This window comes from Psittacula echo (genome assembly GCF_963264785.1).
Source record: "Psittacula echo genome assembly, chromosome: 1".
Taxonomy (NCBI): Eukaryota; Metazoa; Chordata; class Aves; order Psittaciformes; family Psittacidae; genus Psittacula; species Psittacula echo.
This window is the reverse complement of record NC_137735.1, coordinates 28,473,574-28,488,961: the sequence shown is the minus strand read 5'-3', so window position 1 is coordinate 28,488,961 and position 15,388 is coordinate 28,473,574. Positions and strand designations below refer to the sequence as shown.

General features: G+C 41.9%; 1 protein-coding gene across 1 annotated transcript in view; it reads left to right on the top strand.

Annotated features, from left to right (window-relative positions):
• The window catches only part of CORIN (corin, serine peptidase), a gene marked incomplete at both ends in the record, with an annotated part of 142,839 nt that extends 127,719 nt beyond the window's left edge, over nt 1-15,120 (top strand). The window contains 6 exons of the mRNA XM_080630219.1: nt 2,251-2,373; nt 5,381-5,430; nt 7,207-7,381; nt 12,768-13,039; nt 14,226-14,359; nt 14,938-15,120. Of these exons, the coding sequence (XP_080486345.1) occupies nt 2,251-2,373; nt 5,381-5,430; nt 7,207-7,381; nt 12,768-13,039; nt 14,226-14,359; nt 14,938-15,120 (937 nt within the window). The remainder of the gene's footprint in view (nt 1-2,250; nt 2,374-5,380; nt 5,431-7,206; nt 7,382-12,767; nt 13,040-14,225; nt 14,360-14,937) is intronic.
• Between the last annotated feature and the right edge of the window lie 268 nt (nt 15,121-15,388).

The window sequence follows — 15,388 nt, the reverse complement described above, 5'->3', positions numbered from 1 at the left end:
GCTACAGCTTTAGGAGGGGCCAAATAGAACCTGCTGCATTTCTGGAGCACAGGGTCTAGCTAAAATGAGTCCCTAGTACTCTATATACCTCCTTTTCTCTGAGTGCTTTACAGTCCCTGGTGTAACATATGCACCTGGCATAGCAGCCCCTTGGTGGATGCTGTAAGTCTTAGACTCAGAAGCTCACACCACCCCAAGTCCTTCTCCTCTAACATATTTAACTTGTGTTCTCTTACTCTCTGGCAACTGCCAGAATGCTCTGGTCTCTCTACAGATGTTAGCTATTGACTCCAGCTTTCTTCAGCTAGAAATGAGATTCTTAGGTCTCTTTTGTTCTGCCTGTTGCTAATTAGAAGTTGTGGCCCTTACCTATTTGAAAGAAAACCATGAATAAAATTCATCAAGGGAGGAATGCTGTATTAATGTTTACAGAGAGCGTTCTTAAAATGTAAATTAGCTACGGATTTTAAGTGTATTACATCAAGCTGTGACCACCACAGAAAAAAGGCATAGCTATAATTTTACTAAGTACAATAGCTTGTATTAATAATTATAAAATCTCATACAGGGTTAAGTGTCTTGTAGATTGTTGCCCTGGTTTGGAAGTACATGTCTGCTTAATGATGATTATAGCATCACACACTGTAACTCAGAACTGCAGGTTTCAGCGAAATAATTGAGTATGTGGGATAATGTAGAATTTGGATCCATCAGATGGCATAACCTTTGCAACTTTTAGCACATTTTTGAGTGACACATTTTGTAGATCGGGCACTGTTTACAGCTACATGAAATATGACTGTACACAATTATGAAATGGTGAATATAATTGTTCCCAGACGATCATAAGGCAGAATGTAATCTTAAGAAGAAAAGGTTTGTGTATGTTTGGTGGGGAGAGAGTGGGAAATAAGTAAATGATGGAAATGAAGAAAGGAGAATTTTATGTGTTTGCTATAAACAGGCACTGAGGAAGAAAGTGCTGCTCTTTTTGCAGCAAACAGCTTTCTCTAAATGAGGAAAAAATGCAGTCTTTAAAAATGCTTATTATATCTGCCTGCACATTCTCGGTAGTAGATCATGGAATAAGTTTTGTTTAATATGCCCAGAGAAGGTTCTGAAAAATAAGTCATGTTACAGGCAGGATCCTGGGCTGTGATCTCAGAGCCTAGTCAGTTCTGCCAGCCCTGCTGAAAACATTTCCATGTGGTTGCACTGACGACTTTAGCATAAAAGAGAATTCTTTGATTTTGTTAATTTATGCAATCAAGTGAGTAAAAGTTGCTGCACTTTTGTAAATATTTAAAAAGAAATAGAGTTGAGACTGAAATCGGAGTAAAAAACAAGCTCATAACCTGGCTGGCATTTGTAGCTACTGCCGTGAGAGATAGGGTTCAGAGGCAAGTGTTGGGACACATCTCAGTTTTTCCGAACCTTTCTCATTCTCTTTTTGATGAACTAGGATTTAGAATTTGGCCTTTGATCAGTGTTTAGAAAAACAGTCCTTGAAAGTCCTTAGCATCAACAGGGATTGATGGCTAATCATGGATGGTTCTGTGCTGGAAAGCTGCATGACTTGTAAAGCCATTTAAAAAATACTCTTTTTCCCATTTAGAGTTTGAGATTTACTAAACCAGCAATTTCTGCTTCAGTGGCTTGAGTCTATCAGGTGATAACTAAACTGAGGAAGTGGATATATGAAAACATTTGCTGGTGAAGCATTCTAACTTACTTTCATATTCCTGTTGCAGAAGGATGGGTTTGACATTGTCACCCATGATTTGTTCTATTTCGCAAAGCAGACAGCTTGGACTTAGAGATACTGTCAAGTATTATTAACAAGACCCAGACTGCTCTATACTGTTAAATTTTAATGGATTTGCAAATATAGGAATGCAAGAAAATATGAATATGCATATAAAAATGTTTGGGGTTTTTTTGTCTGTTTGGAGGCAAGAAGCTGTAGAAACAGTACGACAATGTATGCATTACAGTAAAGGCTCTTAGTGTTTCTGATTCCAGTTCTGGTTCTCATCAAAAAATACAGCATAACTGACAGTAATATGTTAGCTGGCCTGGCTTCTTGAGGTGATTTCATGCCCCTAATTATGACTCTGCCACACATGGCTTCGACATAACGTTCAGCTGTATATCTTTAGAGTAAACAGGAGGCAATAGGGCCTCTTCACCTTCATTAGTGTAACATAGAAACCTACTGGAAGATTTATGAGTGTCTTTCATTTCTTTCAGGGGACCATCCAAAACAGAAATTGTAATAGAGAATGAGGAAATGCAGCATCAAAAATGGCTGAATCTGCACTCAGACTGGAAGAATAAAAATGCATCAACTTTACATGCTCTTCTAGTGAATGGGTAAGTAATAGGTAAATGAGATTGGTTTCACTGCTGTGGGTAATCAGTTATCAGTGGAGGATGATAAACTCCCTTTGACAAACTCTTTTTTTCCCAAGGTATCCATATATAAATCCCAGCACATAATCCTGTGAGTTGTTAAGGTTACACTCTATAACGATTTTAGTGTCTACTACAACTGTAGACTCTTCTGAATCTACTTTGTGAAACCTCAGGGGCCCATTCTGCTAGACTAACAGCATTTGAATGACATAGAGGTGATGCCCTTGAAGCACCTGGGCTAGACGGCTTCATTAAATCCCTGCTGACCAAGAAATTCCAGTAGGTACTTACTGGAATTTCTTCCAGTAAGCAAAGCCTGCAGCAACATCTTGCCATCCTCTGCAGCCCATGTAGTCTGGATTCACACATTGGGAGTGACCACAGCTTTTTCAGCAGAAATTATATCCACTTATGGTAGGTTCCTTAGCAACCCCTGCGACTTCAGACAGAGGTATATTCCTTTTAATTAACTTGAGTAAACAGGTAGGTGGTAATGAGAAGGCAGGAGCTCATGGTTGAGACATTCATGGTTGTGATTTTGAGACTGAAGAGTCAATGAACTTAACATCCAGGACAAAATGGGGAGAGCCACCTAATCCCCATCTGCAACTGCATTCTTCAGAAAGCAGATTCATTGTTTCCCTATTCTCTTTCAAATGCCTAGGAGATTTCAGAACATCCTTCTTCCATAGAAAATCCTTCTGTTTCAAAAGAAAAGACTGCCTTGGCTAAATGCAGACGTACAACATGTGTGAAGACACAAATGTGAAGAATACACTTATTTTTGCTTTGCTTGGCTCCATTATTTTCTGCAGTGAAACTTTTCTGTAATGGCAAAATACTAAAAAGATTGTGCCTGCAAGTGCCTACTTTTGCTTTCCTGCATCTCAGCTTTGTACTTGTTCTGGTTTATATTAGTATTTTCCTCATTCATTTAAATTCCTTTTTATTTCTTCTTCTGGGAGAAGGTAATTACAGGATGGTGCCTGATACTTGAAAATCTTTTTAACTCCTTTCCTTTCTCACTGTCTGTTTCCACTAGCCTAATGGTATCTAAATGCTTTTCTCCAGGATAATACGAGAATAAACACCTTGGCAAATGCAAAGGCAGGTCCACAGTCATAGTCTGTACAGTCACCAAAGTACAAAGCAGAAATTTCAAGGTGCTTTGTCGTATTTGAGAGTGGTCTGCTAGGAAGTGTGTGTGAAGGGATGGATTTGGAGCCTCTGAGTTACAATATCTAGTAGCAGAAGATCTAGTTTCACTCAAAGTACAAGTTAAAGGAATAAAAAATATCAGTAATGAGGATTATTGATAAAGCTATTAAAACAGATTAAAGTAGTATGTAGGAAGGTAGTACATTCCAGTCTCCTTGAATCCAGAAAATGGGTAACACAAAGTGAGAAGCTAAGTGAAGAGTGAAGCTGGCTTTGGTTTGGCTGCATCAGGCATCCTGCCTAGATGTCTCTCACTGTCTGTGCATGTGCTGCAGGTCAGATGCACCCCATACTGATCTCCCCATCATTCCACTGGAGGACCTGCAGGCCTGCTTCACTTCTCATGTCCATGGCTTGCTTCCTGGTATAAAGCAAGTTGCACAGGGGACAGTATGTGTTTAGTCTCTTCCCAACATGAAGCCAAGACAGGACTGGGACCTGCAGTTCAGGTGTATTCATCTGGGTCAACTTCAGCATGTAAAACATCTGTGCTGCAGAGTACGTTGTATGTTTACAGGAGCTGTCAGGCTCCTGGACTACTGGGAACTTGGGCAAGAACTAACAAATGCACCACTAGTTTTATAACATTTTTATAAGAGGGAATGTCACAGTGAAGGCTGTGCATACATATGAGATTGAAGTATTGAAGGTTTCTCTTTTAGAGCTGGCTACTTGGTAAGTCAAAAAAATGAGTATGAAACTTGAGTCTCTATTATATTCTGTAAATTTTTTTATGGGGTGCAAATGCTCCTCAAAACTGTGCACAGAATTTTCTTCCCTGAAATTGGTTGTCCAGCTCTAGAAACAGAATTTTATGTTCTGTGTTTTCAGGAACAGAAAGTAGACTGATTTGCACAGTATATGACTGGGGCATGTGCAATGTAAGAGACAGAGGTCCGGCCAAATCACAGATTCAAGCTCATCTGGTGAGCTTCTGGCACTCTTCTTGTGCCCACATTAGTATCTATGACTTAAATGAAGTCCTTTATAGGTGGTTGAAATTTTAAAGGTGCTGCCTACCTACTGAGATTACAGCCTTCAATGAATTACCTGGGGAGCAGATAATGTGGGTATCCAGTCTAATTAGCTCTGAATCTGTCTCAGAAAAGCACGTATACAGTAGGAATGCAAGTGGTGGAAATTAAAAGGCAGTCAGCTGTTTGAGCAGCAATGCTCACTGTTTTACAAGGATCTCCCTTTGACAAAGAATCCCTTCTTTCCTCTCTCATATGAAAAAAAGTCTAACAGCAATGATCATTTTTGTTGTTGTAATACTTACTTTTGCAAACTTCCTATTTTTTCAAGCTGCCCAAATGTTTAGGGCATGAAAGATCATCTGTTATCAAAGGTATTTCAAAGACACTTCTATCCTTCAGCTGTAAGGAAGAGGAGAAGGGCAATTCCTGTGCTTTCAGGTGCCATAAGTTAAGACTTGACAGACTGTACATCCCAGCTAAGCTCAGAGCTGGGTCAGTGCCCAGAAAGTGAGGCAGTCTGAAGAACATGTAGCACCCATTCACAGAATGCATCGTAAAGCTGAACTAATACTTTGCATTACCTCCAGGAAGACACTGGAAATCACAGATGATCTGGCGTAAGAAGCTCTTTGCGTTTCTTTTTACAGTTTGTGTGGGTTTTCACAGCTGGTTCACAACAACGAGTACCGAGTACCTGTGCTGATGTTCAAATTGACAAAAATTACATCCGTTAATTGAAATTTCTGCCATGTTTTTGTTTTAATATTTAGACAGATGTGTCAGAGCAGAAGCAAAGTGGCTCTCTTCTGCAGTAAAGCAGGTAAGAGAGAAGTGCATATAATACAAAGACATTTTCCAAGATGAGCTAAATTACATTAACAAATGCAAATGTTTAGTGTGGATTCATTCTGAAATTTGACTAGACTTCTGCAACATCCAGTTTTGCAGTGTTTTTTCCCCCTCCATGCTATTCCATTTCATCAGCTTTCCTTCTTTGACTACAAGGCTATGTACTGCAGTCCTGCTCCCACAGAACAAATTTTGTCAGCAGTCAGGTGCCAAAAATTACTTTGATAAAACTTCATGCTGAGTGATTAGCAGGCTATCTGCCTGGGAGCTTGAAGCCATTTAGTGTGAAGCTCAAAGGGACAGGAGAATCTGAAGTAGAAAGCTGCAGACCAAGTCTGTAGATGCAGCAGATTGTGCAAGTTTAAGTGGTTTGAAAATGCAGAAATTCTTCATCTTCAGTGAAATCCTGTCCTACAGACAAGGAGAGCTTTGTTGAAGAACACTTAGATTATGAATTAGCTTGACACAGGGAAAATTAATCACAAAGCATGACCTAAATATGGGAAACTAATCAAAACATTTACTACTTTGATCAGAAAAAGCCCCAACCCTTATATGAGCCTGTCAAAGGTGTTTGCTTCTGACATATGTTGCTTTAAGTACATTTAAAACCCATTGCCCTCTGAACACAGTAAGAATTACAGATTACAAATAACCATTGCTCCTCCCTTGGGAGGCTGATTGCAGAAACAGGTGGCGTTCTTTTGATCTCTAAATCAGACCTAGTATAAACAGGATAAATAATGTCTGCTATCTTACAAATCCAGAATGTAAAGTTAAACAAAAGTGGAGGGCTATTTCAGAAAAGTAACTGTCTGGCAGATGGCAATCTGGTGTAATTTCCAGTGGAAGTGGCTTACAGAGTAGAATGAACACCGTACTGGAATGTCTTCAAATTTTCAGATCTCTTCCCTTAGTAATTTCCATAGGCCAAGCAAGATTGCTGCCATGTAACTGAGTAAACAGTGTGACGTTAACCTGGCACCTGGCTTAAGAAAAGCCTTATTATTGCTGAGCAGATTTTCCAGAAACAGTTCTTACGGATAGTACAAAGTAGCCCAGACGTGTTGCTAGCTGACAGAATGACAAGGACATAAACCCAGGAGGACACCTTCCTAAGGGCAGCCTGGTAACCCCTGACAGAAAGGAATTCAGGATCCCAAGCTTAGCTTGGTTAATATCTCAGGCTGAGCTGATTAAATTAGTACCAGGAGAGAAAATCCTTTGATATAAAGGAAGGATAAAAATGGCTCAGTGTGTTTGATAGAAAGCGGGAGAGGGACTTCACACAAGTGCATGTAGGGATAGGACAAGGCAGAATGGATTTCAACTGAAAGAGGGTAGGTTTAAATTAGATATTATGAAAAAATTCTTCCTTGTGAGGGTGGTGAGGCACTGGCAGAGGTTGCCCAAAGAAGCTGTGGCTGCCCCATCCCCGGCAGTGTTCAAGGCCAGGCTGGATGGATGGGGCTTTGAGCAACCTGGTCTAGTGGAAGGTGTCCCTGCCCGTGGCAGGGGGTTGGAACTGGATGATCTTGAAGGTTTCTTCCAACCCAAACCATTTTATGATTCTGTGATATTATTGTGTTGTTGTTCATGATTTAATGTTCTCTGTTATTCAGTGTAATTTCATGACTGTTAATATAATTCTGTCCACATTTTCCTTGTAGAAGGTCTTGTACATGCTGCCTTCATGGTAACAATAGTAACATTGTGGTAACTCCCTTCTGCGTCTGTTCCTCACTAGACTGTGGCCGTCGCCCAGCTGCTCGCATGAACAAGAGGATCCTTGGTGGTAGGACCAGTCGCCCAGGCCGATGGCCATGGCAATGCTCCCTGCAGAGTGAGCCAAGCGGACACATATGTGGCTGTGTTTTGATTGCAAAGAGATGGGTCTTGACAGTAGCACACTGCTTTGAAGGGTGAGAGGGCTCAGAGAGTTTTACTGTTCATATAAATTTGCACATATGAATTACCAAGTCTTCCCTCCTCTACCAGACACACTGGGGTAGGTAGTGACCTTTGTAGAATGGCAGTCACGCAAATCACAGAGGCCTGGTTTTAGGAGACTAAAACAAGAAAGTGAATGATATAAACCAGCATCAGCTTAAGTTTTCACGTGCTTTATTATTCATTGCTGGTACCTCTACTAGTGAAAGCTAAATGAAGATGCCCTGGCTTTCATCAGGAAACAGGAAACAAAGAGCAAAACATTAATCCTATAGGTGTCATAAAACTGCTATAGATTAAGAAAGTAATTCTGGACACCAGCATAGAAATAACCCTGGAAAAATGCTGTGACCACTAGTTAAAACTAGAAACTGGGTATTTACTTACAGTGCAACTGACATACTGAAGTCACTGCCTTTTCCTAGTTATAAAGACTCCACTCCTTTATTAGGGATGCTGTCATTATTCAGTACCTTCTGGTATCTGAGGTCCTCTGGTGGATGGACAGTCTGGAGTGCAGAGGAAGTTTCCATGCCTTAGGAGTTGTCTTGGTCATTGACACCTTTTCAGTGCTAACAAACATTTAATTTTAATGAACTAGAAATTTTGGAGTTAAGTTTATTACCTCGTCTTATACTCAGTTGGGTTTCTAAAGATAGCCGAAATGTGTGTTTTTTGCTGTAGTTAGCAAGTACTTCTCTGCTAGGTTGTTGTCATCAGTGCTTAATCCTGCTTCAAACTGGTACTTGCTCGTTGGAAATTATTTTAGACTACACTAAACACCTTTCTTCCTGTTCAAGCCAGCAGAAATTCTGTGGTAAGCAAGTGTCTCATGACTGGTATTTCCTTAAAACATTAATCATCACCCTTTTCAGAAATAATTTCAGTTTTGTTTTCTATTTCTGAAACACTGAGCTCTGAAACACTGAGGCCTGGCAGGCGGGGAGGGGGAGTTGCTGTTTATGTTAGGGATAGGCTGGAGAGTATGGAACCCTGTCTGGGGACGGGTGAGCAGTCGACAGAGAGTTTGTGGGTCAGGGTTAAAGGGAGAGCAGCGATGGGAGACATTATTGTGGGGATCTGTTACAGACCGCCTGATCAAGAGGAATCTGTGGATGAAGTGCTCTATAGGCAGATAGGAACAGCCTCACGCTCACAGGCCCTTGTTCTCATGTGGGACTTCAACCACCCTGACATCTGTTGGAGCGACGGTACAGCCTGGCACAAGCAATCCAGGAGGTTCCTCGATTGCGTGGAAGACAACTTCCTTCTGCAAGTAATAGAGGAGCCGACAAGGAGAGGTGCCATGCTTGACCTCGTGCTCACCAACAGGAAAGGGCTCGTTGGAAATGTGATGCTCCAGGGCAGCCTTGGTTGCAGCGACCACGAGATGGTGGAATTTGAGATCCTCAGGACAGTGAGAAGAGCGTGCAGCAAGCTCACTGCCCTGGACTTCAAGAGAGCAGACTTTGGCCTCTTCAGGAACCTTCTTAGCCAGGTTCCATGGGATATAGCCCTAGAGGGCAGGGGGGCCCAAGGCTGCTGGTTGTTATTCAAGGATCACCTGCTACAAGCTTAGGAGTGTTGCATTCCAACTAGAAGGAAGTGCAGCAGGAGGGCCAGGAGACCTCCTTGGAAGGATAAGGAGCTGCTCAGGAAAATTCAAAGGGAAAAAAAGAGGCTTATAGAAGGTGGAAGCAGGGACAGGCGGCCTGGGAAGAATACAGGGATGCTGTCCAGGAAGCTAGGGACCAGGTGAGGAAAGCTAAGGCCCAGTTAGAATTAAACTTGGCTAGGGATATGAAGGATAGCAGGAAGGGATTCTATAGGTACATTGCAAATAAAAGACAGACTAGGGACAATGTAGGCGCCCTCCGGAAGCTTTCGGGAGAACTGGCTACCTGGGATTTGGAGAAGGCTGAGGTTCTTAATGACTTCTTTGCCTCAGTCTTCACTGGCAAAGTCTCTGACCGCACCACCCAAGTCTTGGAAGGCAGACGCAGGGACTGTGAGAATGAAGACCTTGGGCCCACTGTAGATGAGGATCTGGTTCGAGATCATCTTAAAAACCTAAACGTACACAAGTCCATGGGACCTGATGAAATCCATCCACGGGTCCTGAAGGAGCTGGCAAATGGAGTTGCTAAGCCCCTGGCCATCATATTTGAAAAATCATGGCAGTCAGGTGAAGTTCCCGACGACTGGAAAAAGGGAAATATAACCCCCATTTTCAAGAAGGGGAAAATGGATGACCCGGGGAATTACAGACCAGTCAGTCTCACCTCTGTGCCTGGCAAAATCTTGGAGCAGATTCTCCTGGAAGGCATGCTAAGGCACATGAAAAACAAGGAGGTGCTTGGTGACAGCCAGCATGGCTTCACTAAAGGGAAATCCTGCCTGACCAATTTGGTGGCCTTCTATGATGGGGCTACGGAACTGATGGACACAGGCAAAGCAGTTGATGTCATCTACCTGGACTTGTGCAAAGCCTTTGACACTGTCCCACACGACATCCTTGTCTCTAAATTGGAGAGACATCAATTTGATGGGTGCACCACTCGGTGGATAAAGAACTGGCTGGATGGCCGCACGCAAAGAGTTGTGGTCAATGGCTCGATGTCCATCTGGAGACCGGTAACGAGTGGTGTCCCTCAGGGATCGGTGTTGGGACCGGTCTTGTTCAACATCTTTGTTGGTGACATGGACAGTGGGATTGAGTGCGCCCTCAGCAAGTTTGCTGATGACACCAAGTTGTATGGTTCGGTTGATACGCCAGAGGGAAGGGATGCCATCCAGAGGGATCTTGACACGCTTGTGAGGTGGGCTGATGCCAACCTTATGAAGTTTAACCATGCCAAGTGCAAGGTCCTACATCTGGGTCGGAGCAATCCCAGGCACAGCTACAGGTTGGGCAGAGAAGAGATTCAGAGCAGCCCTGTGGAGAAGGACTTGGGGGTGTTGGTCGATGAGAAAATGAACATGAGCCGGCTTCAGTGTGCGCTCGCAGCCCAGAAAGCCAACCATATCCTGGGCTGCATCAAGAGGAGGGTGACCAGCAGGTCGAAGGAGGTGATCCTGCCCCTCTACTCTGCTCTCGTGAGACCTCACTTGGAGGATTGTGTGCAGTTCTGGTGTCCTCAACATCAAAAGGACATGGAACTGTTGGAACGAGTCCAGAGGAGGGCCACGAGGATGATCAGGGGAGTGGAGCACCTCCGGTATGAAGATAGGCTGAGAAAGTTGGGGCTGTTCAGCCTGGAGAAGAGAAGGCTGCGTGGAGACCTCATAGCAGCCTTCCAATATCTGAAGGGGAGCTATAGGGATACTAGGGATGGGCTATTCATCAGGGACTGTAGTGATAGGACAAGGGGTAACGGGTTCAAACTTAAACAGGGGAAGTTTAGATTGGATATAAGGAAGAAATTCTTTACTGTTAGGGTGGTGAGGCACTGGAATGGGTTGCCCAGGGAGGTTGTGAATGCTCCATCCTTGGCGGTGTTCAAGGCCAGGTTGGACAGAGCCTTGGGTGGCATGGTTTAGTGTGAGGTGTCGCTGCCCATGGCAGTGGGGTTGGAACTAGATGATCTTGAGGTCCTTTCCAACCCTAACTGTTCCATGATTCTATGATTTAGGGCTGTACAATATCTACGTGAGCTCAGAATGCTGCGTGTTAAAGGTCTCTTCTGCATTTGTGTTCCAAATGCCTTAAAGTACCAAGAACGCAGGACAATATTTTACTTTAATAAATCATTGAGGAGTTCTATGAACTTTTTTCTCTTCTGCCTCTCCAAATAAATTTGAGTCTACGGTTCTTTTGGCCTGAAATCTTTAAGTTCTGCATTTGTATAGCTTGATACAGCAACAGCAAGATCATTCTTGATGTCAGGAAGCTTTCTTGATATAAAGTATTTAAATAGTTACCAAACCAATCAGGTAAGCCAACAGTTAAAGCAGATTTTAAAGTGCTCTAGTACTTCAGAGAAAATGAAAACTTCATTTCGTGAAGCATTTCATGAAGTTCATGTGAGGTTTGGGATACAAAGTATGAGAAACATATAACTATAATGCAGCAGAAAGTATTAATTCAAATACTCATGAATACTTGTAGAGGGCATAAATGGGAAGAGCTAGTTTATTAGTACAGTCCCCAGAGTTTTGTCAAGATTGACTTGAAATGCATTACACCAAAGCGTCCAAGATATAAAGGTCTTTTACTTGACTGTAGGACAGTACCTTCTAGCTGTGATTGCTCATTGCTCTCAGCAATGCTTTTTTTACAGTGTTCATAACCACAGTAGTATGTGAATATTCTTAGCACTTAATCTTGGAACTTTAGGGAAAAACTCACAAACTAATCATGATGGTGAAATGATCATTATAGTCTGAAATATCAGAATTTTCATGCAACTCTTAAGATAATGCAAAAATACCCTTTTTAGCAGCCAAATCTCTTTACAGATTATAGAAATTACAGTCCTGCTGAGTACTGTGAAAAAGCTGAAATTTTGCATGCTTTGATTTACACTGCTTTGATGAAGCTTCTATCTTGTCAAAGGTGTTTAGTTACATGGAACTGTATTTCATCAGGTGTGAAAAATGCTGACTTTTGGAGGGTTTTAGAATCACAGACTAATTAGGAACCCGTGACTTATCCTGTGACCAGTTATGATCAAGAGATTACACCCCCAAAGCCTTTCATAAAGTCTGTGTTTTTCTTGTGTATCTCAACAGACACTCGCTCAGACTCCCACTTGTATCGTGCATTTTTTTGTGATCTTGTATGTTTAGCAAAAAAGTCTTAAGAGTTGTAAGAGTCAAAGCAACCTCTGACATAGGAAGTATGCTTGGCACAGATTGAATGCCCAATAAATAAGGGACTTTTCCCATGCCTATCATAAAAGAGGTGATTTTTGTAATAGCATTGCGTCTTTGAGACTCTTTGGGATTCCAGCGAGACTCATGGCTGTCAGCAGCTCACTACTGAACAGTGCTGTCACCCCACTGAAACTGGTACGTGCCCACCAGTGAGTATGGGAGCACTGAAGACCTGGGCAGGCTCCAAGGAATGATTTTGAGAGCCTTTGGCATGTAATACACCAACTAATTTGTGGTCACATGTCTTCTGAAGGTATGAGCTTTAATTTGGTAACAGACAGGAAGGAAATGGAATTTTGTTGCTCAGATTTTAGCTGTTAAGTACTGATGCCTAAGGATTTGATTTTTCTTGTAGCATTTTAGGTATAATTGTTTACAAAGTGTAATCTGCAAAATGTCAGAGAGAAAAAATTCTTAGGTATTTTAGTTTAAAAGAATGCTCTTATTTGATTGCAGTTCCCCAAGTTTTCTTTTTTTTCAAAGGAGAGAAAATGCAGCTGTTTGGAAAGTAGTATTTGGGATTAGCAATCTTGATCACCCATCAGTCTTCATGCAGACCCGACTAGTGAAGACTATTATCCTCCATCCACGCTACAACCGAGCAGTGGTAGACTATGATATCAGCATTGTGGAACTAGATGAGGACATCAACGAGACAAGCTATGTAAGACCTGTCTGTTTGCCCAGCAAGGACCAGCTGGTTCAGCCAGATACCTACTGCTACATCACAGGCTGGGGACACATGGGCAACAAAAGTAAGCTGAATATTTCTGGGACCCTTGGAAAAATATGTTAACCTTCTACTGAGTTAATCAAACAAGCAATCCTATTACAAGGCTTTATCCATGTATATTACTACTGGGCCTTATTAAATACTAGGAAACTGTAACTCATGAAGGGATCTAGCTGTGACTACAGCCTAGCTTTTTCAAATCAGCAGCTTGAACTTATGCTCTTTAATCCTCACTTAGACAAGTGGATTGATTTTAAAAAACACTGAGGCTCTAGAAACTGCTATCAAGAAATTCACCTGAATTGGTTGTTTTACTGGTTTAGGTTGTATTCAGAACTGTACTGAGAAGGTATCAGATATTCTGGAGGGGGGAGGACATTCTTAGTTCAGTGAAGGTGGAATGCACTGGAAACACTGGCATACAGGCTGAATGAACAACTTCTTGAATCAAAAGGCCTAATCACAAGTGCTAGTTTTGTCTCTCCAAACAGAGCATTAGCATGTTTTCTTGTTCTGTGCCCACTGCAATCCTTGGGTCCCATGACAAGCATAGATGTTGTTATCACAGAATCACTGACTGATTTGGGTTGGAAGGGACTTTAAGGCTCATGCAGTTCCAACCCTGTTGCCATAGGCAGGGACACCTTCCACTAGACCAGGTTGCTCATTTAGACAAAATGAGCATGAATCATGTGTAAATCTGCATGAATCATGTGTAAATGATCCTGGCCACAGCCCTATTAATGCTTTAGCCGTTGTGTTTCTCTCTTCACCATTATAGTAACTACAAGGGGAGGTTGCTGTTCTGTACACTGGAGAAGGAAATTTTCCTTTCAGAATTGCTTCAGGTGGGACTTCACTTCAAGTGGCCAGGCCAGACATATGGCAAAAATCAGATTGCACATGTGAGGGATAGGCCATTTACTAGCAGTTCCATCTCTCTAAAAGTAGATGGCTACACACATTTAGTATTTCATGCCGTAAGTAGAACAACTTTCCTTAGAATTCGAGCTCTGTCAGGTGTTTACACCACGAAGTCAATTTACTGTCTCCTGAATGCACTAAAATAATATCAATGTCCTTTGAATTCTGAGTCCCTGATGTACTAAGTCAAATTTACACAAACATAACTCAGATATCTCAAAGAGCCATCGTAACTATTTGTGTGTTTATGTGGGTGTAGTTTAATGCTTAATTCTGTTTTCCAGTGCCTTTCAAGCTTCAAGAAGGAGAGGTTCGCATCATTTCCTTAGAACAATGCCAGTCATACTTCGACATGAAAACCATCACCAGCAGGATGCTGTGTGCTGGCTATGAGTCTGGCACTGTGGACTCTTGCATGGTAGGGGAAACTAACAGCCAAAAAATTGCTTTTAGAAATCAAAGTACTGTGATTTTTACTAGGTATAGCATACTTTAGCTACTACGGGAATCACAACTGCCTATTTACAGATTTTAACTCAACTTTCATTATTATTGATGTAGTAGTCAGCTTCAGCTTATGATAATGAAATATCGCTTGACGACTCTTGAAGGTTTATCTGTATTCCTTAAGTATTATACTAATTTTTTATTTTAATTTATGTTATTTTCATGAGCCTTCTGCAGGTAATTTTTTGTACAAATAGAACAGGGAATAAATACTGGTATCACTGTGTGCTGCTGTATCACGTAAAATCACAGTATCATAGGATAGTTAGGGTTGGAAAGGACCTTAAGATCATCTAGTTCCAACTCCCCTGCCATGAGCAGGGATGCCTCACTGGACCGTATTGCCCAAGACTTTGTCCAGCAGAGCAGCCAGTTTTTTCAGCTGAGGTACTTACTAAAGGCAAATCGTTGTGGGAACCAAGAGAGCTTTAACCACGACTGCTGGCCACGTGTAGCCTCTGTAGACTTTATTTTTCTTTCACATTGCAGGGTGACAGCGGAGGACCACTTGTGTGTGAGCAACCTGCAGGGCGCTGGACTTTGTTTGGTTTAACATCCTGGGGCTCTGTCTGCTTTTCCAAAGTTTTGGGACCTGGAGTTTACAGTAATGTGTCACATTTTATTGAGTGGATTGAAAGACAAATATACATCCACACCTTTCTGCTAAACTAACTCCAGATGGTAAGAATTGTGCTGACAGACAAAAGAAAAACAGGAATCAGCACTTCAACACTGAAGATTTTGCAGTCCAGGGACTCATGAAAGAGAGTTTCAAGCTCTATCTATTCTTGTTGTGGAGGTATGGAATACACAGTGTATGTTAATGGTAAACCCTCTGCTGGTGAATATACTCTGGGGTAGAATTAATAATCCTTTTGACTTCTCTTTTAACTGTGTTGTGGTGCTATTCCAAACACAGCAAAAGGCTTAAAAGAATCAG